Below are 18,217 nucleotides of genomic sequence, written 5' to 3'. Positions count from 1 at the left end.
CACATGATTGCTTTTCTAAAGTTCCATAATTCAATAGGTTCTGGATACCCTCCTTAAACCTAGTCTTTGCTGTCTTTTTCTGTAAAGGTTATTTTACTGGTCGTAAAGTTCAATATACTTCCACTTATTTATCCTTGCAATATTGATAGCAATTATTATCTTTAACTTCTTTTACAGATGCATATTATGTTTGATTATGACAATTCTAATACTTTTATTAACATTTGTAGGATATCCTCTTCATTCAGCATCTCAGAAAACTGCCTCTTCAGCAATCAATGTGGATTTTGATGCTGTATTTGGTGGAAAGTCCTCAGTACCCGAGTTTAGAACTGCACCGGGTAAAGCTACTTAATGTGTATCAAATGTTCTGCTTCTGTGTCATTTTAAAGCCATAGATTTCTAGTTTTATAGAGCAGTGGAGCCAATACTTGTATTTTTATAAGATAATTTTTAATGTAATGTTAACCTATTAAAACATTGCCTTGGTGGATGAGGTAAGCCCATCTTGGCCAGCCAGATGCTCACCAGGAAGGTATAAAATGGGTGGGGAATGGCTTTCAGACCAGGGCCCGAATTTCAGCAAAGCTCTTGGTGGCTGCATTCCAGCAGTGGACAGGGCTGAAGGCAAAAGGCATGGGGGCAAAATAACCAGAAATAGCAGTATATTGTAGCTTAAAGCTCTTCTCCACTTGGAAATGATTTACTATCTCTTACAATTGATGATTTACTATCTCTTAGTAAAGTAAAATACTAAAATGATTTACTGTGGCTTACAGTTTTTCAAACTAAACTTGCAAATGTTAAAGCCTCGTTGCTTCTGAAATACTTTTATGGCAGATGATTCATCAGCCCAGATCATGTTTTAGGCTCCGATCCCTGACTTTTCAAAGTTTAAAGATCCTCCGTTCATCAATGTCTATGCGGCACAAGTGAGATAATTCCTACTTGTACTCTGGAAGAGCAAAAATGAATTTCATGCAATGTGCACTCAAGCTGATTTATTGTGCAATAAGTATATTTGTCAGCTAAGATTTTCATTTCTGTTCTTGAGAGTGACTTAAAATCTTCCTATAATCTAAGCCTTTTATGAACTGCCGTTTCTCATCTCCTGAGGAACTGAAACATGGTAGGGCCATCTGCTAATGTTTGCTCAAGTTACGCAAGCTAGGGTTTGTGCCTTTGGAATACAGAGATTGAGAAGCAGTCTTTGAGCTTGTTTCTTGGTTGGCTCTTGGTGCTTCACAAACTGCAGCTCTGATCTTTTCCTTCTGTACATGGAGGGTAGAGGGCAAAGGCTTCACATTCATGCAAGATGGAAAGCTGTGGAGTCGGGAACAAGTAGATAAGCTAGCCTGGCCAATTCCCCCATATCACTTGCCACTTAGCCATGGCTTTCCTTCCCCGAACACATGTTATAATTCAAGCCCATGTGCAGAGCAGCTCCTGGCATGAGCCCCCTGTGCTCAGCGGCCTGGGATGCAAGATGTACTTGGGGAGCATATCCATTAGGTGCTGAGTCTGAGCCACAAGAGGAGAGAATAGGCTGGACCAATCCCTCTCTTTTTCTACTTTCTCACCCCTCACTCGTTGTCTTCGCATACTGTCCGTGCATGGAGAGAATGGATCATACTGAGTTGTGCTTTGACTGTGTATTAAATAGCTTTATTCACCGTAATGTATTAGCATTTTTAAAATTATGCACTTTTGTAGTTTTAATTTTGTATTTTATTGTGGTCTAGAATTATTTAGCCTTCCCAGAGAACAAGTATCTAACTCTGTGCCCTGTTAAGCTAATACACATTATGATTGTCCTTCTCTTTTATCTTTTTGGGTATTATTTTTCAATGTGGCCTTCTGGATCACGGATTTCAACGGGTAAGTTTAAAAAAAGAAAGTGGTTGCAAGTTTAAGGCTGCACACTTCCTGGGATGTCAGTCCCTCTGAACAGCATGGGGCTTACTTCTGGGTAAACATGCAGAATATTGTGCTGTACAGCATTTAAATTGTGGATTATGTATTTCTTGCCTTTGGAAAAACAAAATAGGATTACTGTATGTACTGTATGTAGTTCTTGCAAACCTAATCTCAAAACATTTGGAGTGAAACTTCTATTTTATGTTGGCTAATTTCATATCCTGAGAATAGTCAGAAGTGTCAGGGTGGACACTGAGCCCATAGAATCCCAGAGTAGTTCTGATTCGGAAGAAGAGCAGTCGCTCCTGGGAGAGGAGCGCGCCCCTTTTTCCCAGGGCCCGCAGCTGACAGAGATTCCTCCCACCCACATTCCTAAATTAGAAAGCAGTCCAGAGAGTGACCCAGCACCGATAGCAGACTGGTTGGATGCGCGGCGCAGACGCAGAGAGCGGCGCCAAATGGAGAGCGCAGAAAGGAGGCGTAGTGCCCGGTTGGCGCTCAAAGAACGGTTGAGGATCCAAGGGAAAAGGGGAGGGATTCTCCCTAGTCTTTATATTCAGGGGTCTGCCAGTAATTGCTTTTCAAATGGGGACCAACTGTTCCAACTTAGGGCATAGGGATGCTGCTGCTCAGATCTAGTTGCTACCTATAAAGTTGTAAGTTAAAAAAAAAAAATAAAGCTTTGAAAAGAATCCCTTTGTCTGCATCTAGACTTAGCTACTGGATTAGACTGAGAGAGCCCTCCAAAGAGCCCTTGACAAGAAGGCAAAGGGGGGGATTCTATTATTTTGCGAAGAGCAGTGTTTTAATTTTTACTTTTAAATATAGAGGTCCATTGAAATAATACATGCACTATTTGCTTTAAAAATATTATTTAAGTATAGTCTATAGAAATGGCTTCAATGCCAGTTATGAATTGGGTAGGTAACGGCATTACTTATTTCATAATGCTGTTTCATTTCTATATTGTAAAGACAACTATTCTTGATATTCGCATTGGGCTTGAAACAGCCTTTTGAGGTAGGATCTATTGCCTAGAGGACAGCTCAGGAGGTAGACTCCTGGGCTCCAGGATTTTCCTCCAAAAGGCAGGACTCTTGTAATTCCATATAAGGCCAGCTGGGCATTTTTAGGTTGCCCACAGCAAGATGTTGCTCGCTGAACATTTGTGAAGGCTCCTGTACAAGGAGCAGTCTGCTCACTGTGTCAACCAGAAAAGTTTATCTTTTCATGCTCGCATATACCCTCTTCCAGAATTTCATGAGTGCTCAATCTTGTGTCCATTTCAAAGGAGTGACTGAATCTGTGAATGCAAAGGTATGCATGCCCAGATCAAATCCCTTCATTTGAAATAGATGTGTAAGCTCCATTAGACAGCAGAATACATATTGGAGCTCGTGGGACCATATGAATTTCCTGACTTGGAACATACTCTTTTCTCTTTTCCCATTTTGAACATTTCCTCTTTTTTGGTGCTTGGGTGGGGACATGGAACAGAAGTCCAGTCCCAGGAAAGTTTATATTTGTGTGCGGTTTTTTGTTTTCTGATTTTAAGCCTCCAAGGAAGAGCAACTGTCAAACAGTCATGTGCAAAGGGGAAGTTGAGGTTTTTGTGTTAACATTCATTTTAAAGATAACTCTCCAAAATTCCTATCTCAATCTTTGAAGTGTAAATTTCACATTCCAGCAGCTCATTCAAATTTTGTCTAGGATCAATTTTTCCAGGAATAATGTACGGTTTAAACTATATCTTGTCTAGCCTGTAAGCTCTTTTGAAAGGAAAGCTACACATAAAACTTTAAAAAGCGAATAATGGCTAACATCCAGCGCTCTGTTGCTCATAATCACTAGTGGGGCCAATCAACTTCAGTGAAACACTCAACCAGACATTTCAGTGAACATCACCACATAGATTCAGATTTATATGTGCATAAGCAAGTTTCTGTACATACAGCTGATCTCACGTGTGCGTGTTTTATTGAGAGTAGGAGATTTCTGGATGGTAGTATCTTCTCCTGGTTTCTGTCTTAGTTGAAATTATAGTTGAGAATTAATAAACATGCTTAATATTTTCTGTTCTCCCCTTTCTACCCAGTCTTTAATTTTACAGATGAGGTATTACAGCCAACAGTACCAACACAAAATCAGAGAGGAGCTTTAATTGGGCAGCAAAGTGGGAAGATTTTGGCTGATGACCTTGACTCTTCACTTGCTAACCTCGTAGGAAGTATGTGCAGTGCCTTCATTTAAAAAAAAAAATTATAGATACTTATTATATAAAGGAATCCGAATTCTTAATTAAATGCTTCCTATGTGTTTTGTTACAGACCTTGGCTTTGGAGGAACACCATCCAAAAAGTGAGATGTTTATCTGTATAGCTGTCTGTCTCAACTGATTTAATTAAAAGTATTATCATTTGAATGTTGAAAATGAAAGGCTTACAAAACTTTTGCCACGCTGCAAATTTCTTTTGATCACAATAAATATCCACGTGTTTCTAGTGGAATTCTAAATATTTAAAAGTTAACAAATGTGTATTCTGTCACAATTAATAACCAAGCAATGTATTGAAGAAGGGCGAAAGTAAAAGATGTTTAAAATAGAATGTCACTGAATACAAAATACAATTTGTGCTTAAAAGCAAATCAGACATGGGATTTGCTTGTTGGTGCTGTGACCTCAGTCTCTTTCTTAAAAACTTTATGAGCATCTTCTGAAGCCTGCTTCACGCATGGGGTGTAGGGTGCCACCAAGAAGGCGGCTGCCTTCTTTAGATGTTTCTGGTTCGTGTGAATTATAACCATGCTATTAAAAATTCTCTTTTGATTGGGTAGTGGGATGGCTGGCATGGGTTAAAACAGGGATGTTGCACCTGTTTCAGCCCAAGGGCTGAATACAGTTTTGGAGAAGATCTCAGGGGCCACATTCCAGTGATGGAGAGGGTTGAAGGTGAAAGTGGGAGAGGCCAAAAACGAAGGTACATTTTAACTTAAAGCTCTTACTGCCAGTAACTAAGTCATGGGAGAGGCATTTTGCAAGAGGGAGAAACATGGAAGAGCTGGGAAACCAGCCGGTAATCTGCCATCAGGGGAAAGGAGGTGGGGCCAGGTGAAGGGGGCGTGGCCATCTGGCAATGCCAGGGGACTGGGTTTGACCGATAGGCCTGAGGTTCAACCTCACTGGTTTAAAATCTGCCTGAGCCATCTGCAAGTTGCTTTATGAGACCAGCTTCTGATGTGGAAAATCAGCTGAGCTGTTCACCGCTTTAGCAGCAGCCATAGCGCTAACGCAACATGAAATTCACAGGGCATTTGGCTCCCCTACGTGCCAGGCTAGTTTTAGTGAAGTTATTTGCTGAAGTAAGCACTTCCTGAAACAATGGGGGAAGTAACTGAGGGTGCAGTTTGTGAATTAAATAGGCTAGGTTCACACAACACACTAACCCACCCAGTGTGGGTTGTTGAACTGTGGGTTATCGTGTAGTCTGAATGCAGCGCGTTTTCCATGGGGTTTCTCGTTAACCATGCAGTGTGGCTTGTTAACTACCTTGAACAACCCAACAACTAGCCATGGTTTCTCAAGGTGGCTGTTGGAGAAAAATAAACCACACTGCATGGTTAACAAGCCACCCTGCAGAAAACGTGCTGCATTCAAACAACACAATAACCCATGGTGGGCTAATGTGTAGTGTGAACCTGGGTGTTAGTGATTGGTATGTGTAATATTTTTCAAAATTGAGGCATATGGAGTGTGATGAAAGTGGCAAGTAAAAGAATGCTCCTTCCTTGTTCTCCTCGACCTCTCAGCGGCTTTTGATACCGTTGACCACGGTATCCTCCTGGACCGCCTGGAGGGGTTGGGCATTGGAGACACTGTATTGCGGTGGTTCCGGTCCTTCCTCTCCGGCAGGTACCAGAGGGTAGCACTGGGAGAGGAGGTTTCGGACCCGTGGCCACTTACTTGTGGGGTGCCACAGGGTTCCATCCCCTCCCCGATGCTATTTAACATCTATGTGAACCCACTGGGGGCTATCATCAGGAGGTTTGGGGTGCGGTGTCATCAATATGCGGACGACACGCAGCTCTACCTCTCATTCAAATCTTCACCAAGGTTGGCCGTAGAATCCCTGACCAAATATCTGGAGACGGTGAGTGGCTGGATGGGGAGGAATAAGCTGAAGCTGAACCCTGACAAGACCGAGGTACTTTTGGTGGGAGACAAGAGGAGGCTGGGGAATGTTGACCTGGTGTTGAATGGGGTACGGCTACCCTTGAAAGACCAGGTCGCAGCCTGGGGGTCATTTTGGACTCCCAGCTGTCCATGGAGGCTCAGGTGTCAGCTGTGAGCCGGACAGCGCTGTATCAACTCCATCTGATACGGCGGCTGCGCCCCTTCCTTCCCGACCATCTGCTCCCATCGGTAGTACATGCCCTGGTCTCCTCTCATTTAGACTACTGTAATGCGCTCTACGTGGGGTTACCCTTGAAGACGGTTCGGAAGCTGCAGCTGGTACAGAACGCGGCAGCTCGCCTGATTAAAGGCAGCCGCCGGCGAGATCACATCACTCCAGTGCTGAAGGAGTTGCACTGGTTACCAGTTGTTTTCCGGGCCAAATTCAAGGTGTTGGTTTTGACCTTTAAAACCCTATATGGTTCCGGCCCAGCCTATCTTAAGGAGCACCTCCAGCAACACCAGACAGGCTGCTTAACAAGATCAGCCTCGGATGGCCTTCTCTCTGTCCCATCAGCCAGGACAGCTAGATTGGTGGGGACCAGGGAGAGGGCCTTTTCTGTGGTGGCCCCCACTCTGTGGAACTCCCTCCCTAGGGAACTCCGTCATGCCCCCTCTTTAATGAGCTTCCGTCGTGCATTAAAAATGTGGTTGTTCAGGCAGGCATTTGGGGTGGGTTAGGGTATTTAAAAAAAAATGTTTATGGTAAAATTTTATTGTTTTAAATTGTTTTATGGTGGGTTGTACATCGCCCAGAGTGGCTGGGTGACCAGTCAGATGGGCGATTAATAAATTTAATAAATAAATAAACTTGGTGGCTAGCAGAACAGTATTTCATATTGCAGTATCCTTTTAGTTGTGTAAGCTCAGCTGTATAATTCACTTTTAGATCTGATATGCAGTGGAATCAGCCTACAGAGAAGAAACTTACTGGTGGAACCAACTGGCAAGCAAAAACAAGCACCTCAACTACGTGGAATACTGTCCCTGTTCCTCCTGCTCCACAGATGGTAACATCTTCTGTGTTGAAAGATTCAAACTTTAATTTTTGTGTGTGTTTTGCCTTTCCTCCAGATTTCATAACCTTCTAAACATTCTTGTAAATATTCCACTTTCTGAAAGGAGCATACAGTTAGGGTATTGGCATGAAATTATAGAATATTAAGAGAGAGGATTGCGGCACTAAATAAATTGGAGGTTACAGTACATCTTATCTTATATAACGTATAAAATAGTAGCCCTTCAATGCCTGGATAGCCACTTTAGTGCCTGCAGGATGAAATTCACTGTGTGTTTTCAATGCATTTGGGTGATAAAAAAAATATTAACCAGGATTCAAAGAGCTGCTTAGCTTAATGCAAGGGGTCTGCACTAGTCTAGTGGAATTCTTAACACACACACACACACACACACACCCCAACATACACACCATACAGAATAATGTACACCTGCTTTTGAGACTCCCTTGGGGCTGTGATGTATAGCTCATAGAAAACTATAGCTCTGTTCACACGTAACAGCAGCAAATCGTGGGTTAAGTAACCCATGATTTGCCGTGGTATGTGCCAGGCATGTGCTGCTGCCATTTTAAATATGCAACCTCCAATCAGTGGTTACTCTGTGATGTGCGAACCCAGACACTATGGGTTAATTGTGGATTAAACAACCCAAAGTTAACCTAACAACTAATTGTAGGTTAACTTTGGGTTGTTTAACCCATGATTAACCCATAGTGTCTGTGTTTGCATGTCATGGAGGATGCATATTCAGAATGGCAGTGGCACATGAATAATTGGTTAATTAAACTACAGTTTTCCACCACGACTTGCAAGCTGGGTCCATATTTTTGTATTTGGGATAAAGCTGCAGTAAAAAAAAAAAAGTAAACCTCAGGATTCTCTGCTTTCTCTTACCCTTCTGTTCTTTGAACTATTTATTGCTGTTGTAGTGCAGACTATAGTAATGATTTCATCCAACATACCCAACTTTGCACTTGCTCTCCAAACCAAATTGTAAACCACAGTCAAAGCATGGTTTGTGATTCTGGTATGGTGGGTAACTGCAAGCCATATTTTGCCAGTTCAGATAGTTTGCCATTAAATTAATGGAATGGGAACATGTACAGCGAGGAGAGCAGGAGAAGAGTTATGTGTACAGAAGTCATGCTGTAGCCTTCTATTTAACTGCTTTTGGTCAAGATAGGTCACAAGGAATTGCATCGAAGCAAGTAAGTAGGCTGCTGAAGGAGGGAAAGAGTTTTTGATTCCTCTTCCACCAGCCCTCCTTATGAACAAAAAGCAGGCTAGTAAAAGAATTCTTGCAGACTAGTAACTCTTGTAAGCTTATTTTAAAAGCTGCCATAGTGTTTCTCCTTATTACATGGATTCATATAATATTTTTGGGAGTAAAAAAGATTTGGAGGAGCAGCTGAAGAGAAATGACCTTGTAAACCCTGGTGCATATGTGTCTCTGGACCACAGCCCAACTAGCTCTGTATTTCTTCTTGGACTGATTTTTTTAATAGGATCCTGAGATGTGTTGACTTTCCACAAAGTAGTTCCCAACACAAAGCAATACAAAAACAAAAATGCATACCAGTACATCAATTGCAATAGTACATCATTACAATAATAAACAACCCAAATAATTTGTTTCGCTATTACTAACAGTATAATAACAGTATAAACAGTATAAACAGTATAATTGTGCTTTTAGTGTTCTATATATTTTAAATTGTTTTATTGTGTGTTGTTTGGTTTTAATTTTTGTGAACCGCCCAGAGAGCTTTGGCTATTGGGCGGTATTGAAATGAAATGAATGAATGAATAAATAGTATAACATTTAAAATTAATTACAAAATAAGAAATATCAACAATTAAACACAATATCAATTGTTATTCATCAGTAAAGTGTATGCCAGAACCTTTCTAATGCCTCGAGGCATTAACAAACAATGCAGCTTGCAAACAGCTACCCCAAAAGTACCAAGTGCAGGAAATAGCAACCAGTTTTCTTAAAGCTCCCATGCCCTACTTCCTCATTCTTGTGCCATTCTCAAGGCTCCAACAGAGACAAAGGTGGTAGCATTTAGTCTCTTCCCCTGTGCTCTGGATATTTTTGTTACTCAAGACTAGCCCTTCAAGACTGGCTTGTCTTGTTCCTGACTAAAGTCATTCTACATTTGGTATTATGCTTCTCCCAATAATTTTCTGTCCTTGCTTTTTTTGCTCTGACAGAACAGAGTGCCTTATCCTGGATATGCAAGTTATTTTCCTATGAGCTTGGCATCTGTTTTAAGTACTCTACAACATGAGATGTGTTTTGTACCATTTTTACAGTCTTATCAGTAGAGGTTGTAGCCAAATATTACCTGCATTTGTTACCTGTTCTTATTTTTTTTCTTTTCTACTATCAAAGGTGCCTGCTCCAGTGACCTACCCAGTGAATTCACCTCAAGTGCCTGTGTATGGACTGGTAAGGCTATTCACTGTTCGTATTTGCGTATTCCAGAGTAGAAATCATCTGTTTAAAATTTCGTGTAACTTCATTTGCAGAAGCCAGACTGATACAACAGCTAATTCTTTGATCGTCCTGTTACAGTTTACATCACGGTGTGGTCTGAAAAGCCTCTGCTGTGGCTAAGGAAATAAAAATAAGGAACGTTAAAAATGTTTTCAAGTTGTAGTATAGTCAACACTTACAAAAATCTATGTATACAAAATCCAAAGAGACAAAATACTTAGGCTGTATCTGAACTCCTGTATTTATAACTGCCCTTGTTGCTATGTGATAGGAGTGGCCAACACGTGGCACATGGGTCGTATGCAGCCCCCGCTGCCCCCCAAAATACGGGGGGGGGGGGAATTTGATGTGAAAAAATGCCATCCAGAGCACTATGGAGTGTTGAAAAGCACCAAATGTTAGCTTGCAAACATCAACAGAGGCCCGTCTCACCTGCCCACCACTAAGGGTGGATAGGCTGGTGAGGAGAAGGGAGAAGGCCTTCTCAGTGGTGGCTCTGAACCTCTTGAATCAAATTCCATTAGGGGTTTGTCAGGCCTCTGTTGTGCAGGTCTTTAGGAAAGCTTTAAAGGCACACTTGTTTTCACTGGCGTTTCCTTAAACGCCATTTAAGGGCCATTGGATTTTAATGATAAGTTTTATTTTTATTTATTTTAATTGGCAATCTGTTTTTATGGTTTTTACTGGATATGTTTTTATAACCTGCAATCCACTGGAGAATGCAGACATTAGCCATTTCAATAGTAGACACACTGTATTAACTAGAGTCTTGTTAGCAGTTCTCACACTCAGGACTCGGGAGCTTAAGCAGTTTATTGTGGGGAAGCTGCTGAAAGGGAGAAGAAATTTTCTGATTTGAAAACTCAGCTGTACACATTTGTTTGGCGCATACATGACTGTCTGGATTAAGCCATCGTTTTCAAGCCAAGAGGGCAATCAGTGGCTTCATGTCGTCTTCTTTCTGTCATGCAGGTACCTAGTCAGATTGGAGCTACACCTATTATGGCACCCCAGCCTATGATTTATACACAAACAGGTCTAAGGCCAACAAATCCCTTTGCACCTATCTCTGGAACACAGGTTGGTGTTTCCTTAATGTGAACATGAAATGTTTTAGAATTTTTGCATACTGGTATCTTGCCACAAGCTCCACATTTCATGCTGCTTAAGTTCTTAGCTGACACTTTCTGTTTGGTCAGATTTTAAAAAATATTCTATCCCATTCCTGTTAGCTCTTGAGGTATGTCATTGTCATTACTATTTATATAGTGCCTCTGGTGTGTTGGAAAGGATATCAGTATATTCTCTTACAGTCTCATAAAAGACTGTAAGGTAGATGTCCAAGCAGGCAGAGACTGAGAATTCAGATGGTTACAGATAAAGCTTGGTCAGCTATATTCAGAGAGTTACACAGGTGACAGTTCTCACTTTTCTACATTTCTGGTGCCAGCTTATATCCTGGTTTACTGTACATGTATCAGCATTCAGGTCACGTATTAAAATTGCATATGTGAGCTTGCAGGAAAGAAGCAATCAACTTGGAGAATTAGCAGGAGAGCTTCTGAGCAAGAAATATAAACCGGATCTTACGGTTTAAATTTCCACAATGCTGGAAACAAGCATTGTGGATTGTAGGGGGGAAGGGAGAAGCAAGGGTAATAAAATGAGGGGTGTGTATGGAGCAGGCCAAGGAAAGGGTGAAAAGGGGTGAATGAGAGCAAATACAGCTAAAACATACTTGCGCAGAGTGACAGTTAGGAATGAGGACTAAGAGGTTAACCAAAGGCTTCATGGATTTTGAGAGGGCAGGGACTCCATGTATGGGTTCTGGAAGGGAGTTCCAGGTATAAGGAGCATCAAGGGAGAATGGGAAGAATCATAGAATAGTAGGGTTGGAAGGGGCCTATAAGACCATCGAGTCCAACCCCTGCTCAATGCAGGAATCCAAGTCAGAGCATCCCTGACAGATGGCTGTCCAGCCTCGTCTTGAACGCCTCCAGTGTGGGAGAGCCCACCACCTCCCCAGGGAATTGGTTCCATTGTCATATTGCTCTAACAGTCAGGAAGTTTTTCCTGATGTTCAGCCGGAATCTGGCTTCCTGTAACTTGAGCCCATTATTCCATGTCCTGCACTCTGGGATGATTGAGAAAAGATCCTGGCCTTCCTGTCTGTGACAACCTTTCAAGTACTTGAACAGCGCTATCCTATCTCCCCTCGGTCTTCTCTTCTCAAATCTAAACATGTCGTTCTTTCAGTCTCTCCTCACAGGGCTTTGTTACCAGTCCCTACTGTTTCCACTACTCCAGAAGAGTAGTGTGAGAGCAGAAGATGGTTTGAGCAGATGAGGGTGGTAGGGTTGGTGGGTGATGGTTGAGCAGGGATATAACACCACTGAATAGAAGGGAAAAGATCTGGGGTGGAGAATAAAGCTGGGAATTATCAGCACATTGTTGTTGTTGTTCAGTCGTTCAGTCGTGTCCGACTCTTCGTGACCCCATGGACCATAGTACGCCAGGCCTTCCTGTCCTGCGCTCTCTCCCGGAGCGTGCTCAAGTTCATATTCATTGCATTGGTGATGCTATCTAGCCATCTCATCCTCTGCCGTCCCCTTCTCCTTTTGCCTTCAGTCTTTCCCAGCATCAGGGTCTTTTCCAGAGAGTTTTCTCTTCGCATTAGGTGGCCAAAATATTTCAGCTTCAGCTTCAGTATCTGTCCTTCCAATGAGCACTCAGGGTTGATTTCCTTTAGGATGGACTGATTTGACCTCCGTGCAGTCCAGGGGACTCGTAAGAGTCTTCTCCAGCACCACAGTTCGAAAGCATCAATTCTTCGGCGCTCAGCCTTCCTTATAATCCAGCTCTCACAGCCATACATTACTACTGGGAAAACCATAGCTTTGATTAGACGGACCTTTGTCGGCAAGGTGATGTCTCTGCTTCTTACTATGCTGTCTAGGTTTGCCATAGCTTTCCTCCCAAGGAGCAAGCGTCTTTTAATTTCATGGCTACAGTCACCGTCTGCGGTGATCTTGGAGCCCAAGAAAGTAAAATCTGTCACTGCTTCCATTTCTTCCCCTTCTATATGCCAGGAAGTGATGGGGCCAGATGCCATGATCTTCGTTTTTTTAATGTTGAGTTTCAAACCAGCTTTTGCACTCTCCTCTTTCACCCTCAACAAGAGGCTCTTGAGATCCTCTTTGCTTTCTGCCATTAGGGTGGTATCGTCTGCATATCGGAGGTTGTTGATAATTCTCCCAGCAATCTTAATTCCGACCTCTGATTCATCCAACCCGGCATTTCTCATGATGTACTCTGCATATAAGTTAAATAAGCAGGGTGACAATATGCAGCCTTGTCGTACTCCTTTCCCAATTTTGAACCAATCGGTTGTTCCATGTCTGGTTCTTACTGTTGCTTCTTGACCCTCGTACAGGTTTCTCAGGAGACAGGTAAGGTGGTCTGGTACTCCCATCACTTTAAGAATTTGCCACAGTTTGTTGTGATCCACACAATCAAAGGCTTTAGCGTAGTCAATGAAGCAGAAATAGACGTTTTTCTGGAATTCTCTTGCTTTCTCCATGATGCAGCGAATGTTGGCGATTTGATCTCTAGTTCCTCTGCCTCTTCTAAACCCAGCTTGTACTTCCAGTAGTTCTCGGTTCGCATACTGCTGAAGCCTAGCTTGTAGGATTTTGAGCATCACCTTGCTGGCATGTGAAATGAGCGCAATTGTGCGGTAGTTTGAACACTCTTTGGCGTTGCCCTTCTTTGGAATTGGAATGTAAACTGACCTTTTCCAGTCTTGTGGCCACTGTTGAGTGTTCCAGATTTGTTGGCATATTGAATGCAGCACTTTAACAGCATCATCTTTTAGGATTTTAAATAGCTCGGCTGGAATACTGTCATCTCCGCTAGCTTTGTTGTTACTAATGCTTCCTAAGGCCCACTTGACTTCACTCTCAAGGCTGTCCGGCTCAAGTTCAGTGACCGCACTATCATGGCTATCAGGGACATTCAGATCTTTCCTGTATAGTTCTTCTGTGTATTCTTGCCACCTCTTCTTAATCTCATCTGCTTCTGTTAGGTCCCTGCCTTCTTTGTCCTTTATCATGCCCGTCTTTGCACAAAACGTTCCCTTGAGATCTCCAATTTTCTTGAAGAGATCTCTAGTCTTTCCCATTCTGTTGTTTTCCTCGATTTCTTTGCATTGTTCATTTAAGAAGGCCTTCTTGTCTCTCCTTGCTATTCTCTGGAACTCTGCATTCAGTTGGATATATCTTCCCCTTTCTCCCTTGCTTTTCGCTTCCCTTCTTTCGTGAGCTACTTGTAAAGCCTCATCAGACAGCCACTTGGCTTTCTTGCATTTCTTTTTCTTTGGGATGGATTTCGTTGCTGCCTCCTGAACAATGTTACGGACCTCCGTCCATAGTTCCTCAGGCACTCTGTCTATCAGGTCTAATCCCTGAAATCTATTCCTCACCTCCACTGTATATTCATCAGGGATATGATTTAGGTCATACCTGAACGGTTTCGTGGTTTTCCCGACGTTCTTCAATTTAAGCCGAAATTTTGCAAGAAGCAGCTCATGATCTGAGCCACAGTCAGCTCCAGGTCTTGTTTTTACTGACTGTATGGAGCTTCTCCATCTTTGGCTGCAAAGGACATAATCAATCTGATTTCGATATTGACCATCTGGTGACGTCCATGTGTAGAGTCGCCTCTTGTGCTGTTGGAAAAGAGTGTTTGCTATGATCAGCATGTTCTCTTGGCAAAACTCTATTAGCTTTTGTCCTGCTTCATTTTGTACACCAAGGCCATGCCTGCCTGTTATCCCGGTGATTTCTTGACTTCCTACTTTAGCATTCCAATCCCCTATGATGAAGAGGACATCTTTTTTTGGTGTTAGTTCTAGAAGGTGTTGTAGGTCTTCATAGAACCGATCAACCTCAGCTTCTTCGGCCTCAGTGGTTGGGGCATAGACTTGAATTACTGTGATGTTGAATGGTTTGCCTTGGATTCGTACTGAGATCATTCTATCATTTTTAAGATTGTACCCCAGTACTGCTTTTCCCACCCTTTTGTTGACTATGAGTGCTACTCCATTTCTTCTAAGGGATTCTTGCCCACAATAGTAGATATGATGGTTACCTGAATTAAATTCGCCCATGCCTGTCCATTTTAGTTCGCTGATTCCCAAGATGTCGATGTTCAATCTTGCCATCTCATGTTTGACCACCTCCAGCTTACCTTGATTCATTGATCTGACATTCCAGGTTCCTAAACAATATTGTTCTTTACAGCATCGGATTTTCTTTTCACCACCAGACACATCCACAGCTGAGTGTCCTTTCGGGTTTGGCCCAGCCGCTTCACTCTTTCTGGCGCTACTTGGAAATACCCTCTGCTCTTCCCCAGTAGCATATTGGACACCTTCCGACCTGAGGGGCTCATCTTCCGGCGTCATCTCTTTTAGCCTTGTGATACGTTCCATGGGGTTTTCTTGGCAAGAATACTGGAGTGGGTTGCCATTTCCTTCTCCAGTGGACCACATTTTGTCAGAACTCTCTGCCATGACCTGTCCGTCTTGGGTGGCCCTGCACGGCATAGCTTATGGCTTCACTGAGTTACGCAAGCCCCTTCGCCACAACAAGGCAGTGATCCATGAAGGGGTATCAGCACATAGGTAGCACCAAAGCCATGTGCTTTGAGATCACCAAGGGACAGTGTAGTAGGGAGAGGATAGGAGGGAACCACAGATAAAACCCCGAGCAACCCTGGGAGAGAGGGAGAAGGCTGAACAGGAGCTCTCCCCTCTTAGACAAATAGTCTAATAGGTAAAAGAAAAACCAGCTGAGAACAGAATTATAGAGATAATAGACATGGAAGGTAGTCAAGAAGATGATGTTCAACTGTATTGAAGGTAGCTGGGATGACTAGGACACTAGACACTTTTTTGGCTGTCTGGCTGGCTAACTTTCGTGAAGGCAGATTTGCTGGAATACAGAGGACAAACCAGATTGTACAGTTGAGAGAGGAGCTGGAAGGAAGAAAACTGAGACAGTATAGTGAACAGAACACTCCAAGAGTTTGGAAACAAAAGATAGAAGGGAATATACATGGTAGGTAGACAGGTAGGTTGGGTTACAGGTGTTGTTTTTTTTTTTTTTTTAAAGAATGGGAGATTATGATGTATTTGTGTGGGGAAGGAGCCAGAGGAAAGGGTTAGGTTGATGATATGCTGTGAGTGGGAAACATTATGCAGGAAATAGCAACCGGGAGTTGGGAGGAAATAGGATAAAGGTAGCATATGGAAGGCTAGAGCATATGTGGGAAACCTGCGGGCTACATGTCTTTGAAGAGTATACCTCTGTAACTGTCTGTTCATGTATACCACCCCCAACCCACCCCTTGGTTCATGAAATATATGTAGAAAATGGAACCTGTCCTGTAGGCCAGCTTTTCAAAACTTGCAGCTGAATGCTTTTGTGCAGTCTGGGTTTTAAAAAGCCCTTTCAGGGTGAGTCAAAAAGAGTTTGTTAAAAATCTCCTTTTTCCATAACTAAAACAGTAGTTATGGCTCCTTCAGCGATGGGTGTTTAAGCAGCTGACTGTGCTTAGAACTGTTGCTAGCTGGAAACAAACCAGTTGTTTGTATCTTTTCATTTAATGGCAGCATCTGATTTTGTCTTATAGTTGAAAACAGGGAAAAAATGGGTTGCCTAACAGTAGATGCACTTGTGTATTTTACTAGAGTTTGTAAAGTACTAGGTTTTTACAATTGTGATGAATATTTAGGTGTTAAAACTTGATGAGCTTGTAGTTCACAGTACCCTAAGAAGCTTAAGTACTTTTCCCACACTCCCAGTCAGAATATTAGAATAAGTGTTAGTGAAATGATTGAGTAGCTAGAGCATATTTGTTACATTTAACAGCTTTAAATTAAACTTGATTTCTTATGTTACAGATACAGTTTATGTAGAACTGCCAAAGCAGCAAGACACTTTGACAACCAAATATTGATAGAAAGAAGACAGAACTTTTAAACTGCTGTCTTCACCAGGGCACATACCTGCTCCCCGTACAATATAAATTACTTTGAATTGCTGTGCTTTAAAGATTCTTGTTATAACAGTCACTATGTTATGAAATCATGTTTGGTTTTGGATAGTGTAAGACTGTTTTCAGTGGAAAGCTGAAGTATTTGAAGATGAAAGTCAGCGAAATATGAAAAGAAAATCCTGACTTTCCCTTATTAAAGAAGAGCCTACTTGGGAATCCTTTGCAGCATTTCCATCCGACAGCTAGCCTCTGGTAAACTAGTGGAGGGCATAAGACTTCTATTTATTTTCTCCCTGAACTCTGTGGCTGATGTAATTATGGCACTACTTAATGAAGTTGAGCAATAAACCTTTCAGATACTCTTAAGGAGTACCTGATACAAAAAGTACTCTGATAAGAATAAATCTTGCGTTATCATAGATGCCAATATCGCGTGAAACCTGACCACTTTTTCTCATGTTAACCTAGCTTCCTCTAATTCACAAATTTTGTACTGTGAGTTTTAAATGCTGTGAATCAACTTTAACGAAATGTAGGCCATTACAGAGAACTAGTCAATTGGCATTTCAGCAGAGTGTTGCCTCGCCAAGTGATAGAACTATGCTTTGGCAGAGACTCGCTGTCTGATGCTAGTCTGAGGAAAACGGTATGTTACAGAGTAGTGTGTGCAGTCCTGGCATTGATTATGATAGCTGCACTTCTTTATACAGCCTCTTATGTACAGATAGCAGCATAGCTTCTGGCTCTAGCTAGAGTCGCCTTCATGTCCCAGAAAATGTCCATAGGCAGCCAGCAGCAATGAGTCTGGGAAGCTTTTTGCCCTTTATTTAAAATGCAGGGCATCAGCATTTTCTTAGTTGTTCATCAGTTACAGTGCTGCACTTTAAGAACTGGAAAATTATATTCCTGAACCCCTCTATCCCCTGTGCATAGTTTGTGGTCCTTGTTGTGGATGAGGGAGCAAAAGGAAAAAATTAAGCCCAGTCACTACATAAAGGAACTTTCGTGGGGGGGGAGAGGGGAGGGAGTGTAAATATTTGTAAACCTTTAAGTACAAAATTTCTCCAATGCTGCAGAATCTTTTTTTTCTTCCTTTGTAACACATTCAAAATGCAAATATTGTACTGCTTTAGGAAGTTTAGCGCAAATTTCTTTTTGTATTGAAAAAGACGATTAACCTTGAAGATACGTAAGATATTATTGCACTGTAGGGAGAGCATAAGAAGTGTGATAATAGAGCCTGATGGTCCGTGACTTTCAACCCAACCACCACCACCCCGAAAATAATGAGAGGATGACATTAAAAATTACTGTGTAATTTGACACATCGGATTCTGGGCTTATTTATGAAGGGAGACTGTAAGAACACGGATGTGGTCCCCCCCCTTTTTACCGAAGAAGAGTCACAAAAAACAGTTGTCCCCTTTATATCACTGCCTCAATGATTTTCTTGTCTTGAGTCCATTACAGCAGCAATAACAGCAAAAA

At 42.2% G+C, this 18,217-nt stretch overlaps 1 protein-coding gene across 1 annotated transcript in view; it reads left to right on the top strand.

The window, feature by feature from the left end:
- Positions 1–17,117, top strand: part of LOC146338590 (phosphatidylinositol-binding clathrin assembly protein-like) — a 60,972-nt gene extending 43,855 nt beyond the window's left edge. Inside the window, exons 14-20 of the mRNA XM_084814103.1 lie at positions 231–341; positions 4,028–4,144; positions 4,245–4,275; positions 7,038–7,158; positions 9,566–9,622; positions 10,643–10,750; positions 16,635–17,117. Coding sequence (XP_084670229.1) covers positions 231–341; positions 4,028–4,144; positions 4,245–4,275; positions 7,038–7,158; positions 9,566–9,622; positions 10,643–10,750; positions 16,635–16,649 — 560 coding nt within the window. The 3' untranslated portion in view covers positions 16,650–17,117. The remainder of the gene's footprint in view (positions 1–230; positions 342–4,027; positions 4,145–4,244; positions 4,276–7,037; positions 7,159–9,565; positions 9,623–10,642; positions 10,751–16,634) is intronic.
- The last annotated feature ends 1,100 nt before the right edge of the window (positions 17,118–18,217 follow it).

Source organism: Heloderma suspectum, chromosome 9, assembly GCF_057233095.1.
Source record: "Heloderma suspectum isolate Gila_16-S chromosome 9, 16-S_ref, whole genome shotgun sequence".
Lineage (NCBI taxonomy): Eukaryota > Metazoa > Chordata > Lepidosauria > Squamata > Helodermatidae > Heloderma > Heloderma suspectum.
This window is presented reverse-complemented; position numbering and strand designations above follow the sequence as displayed.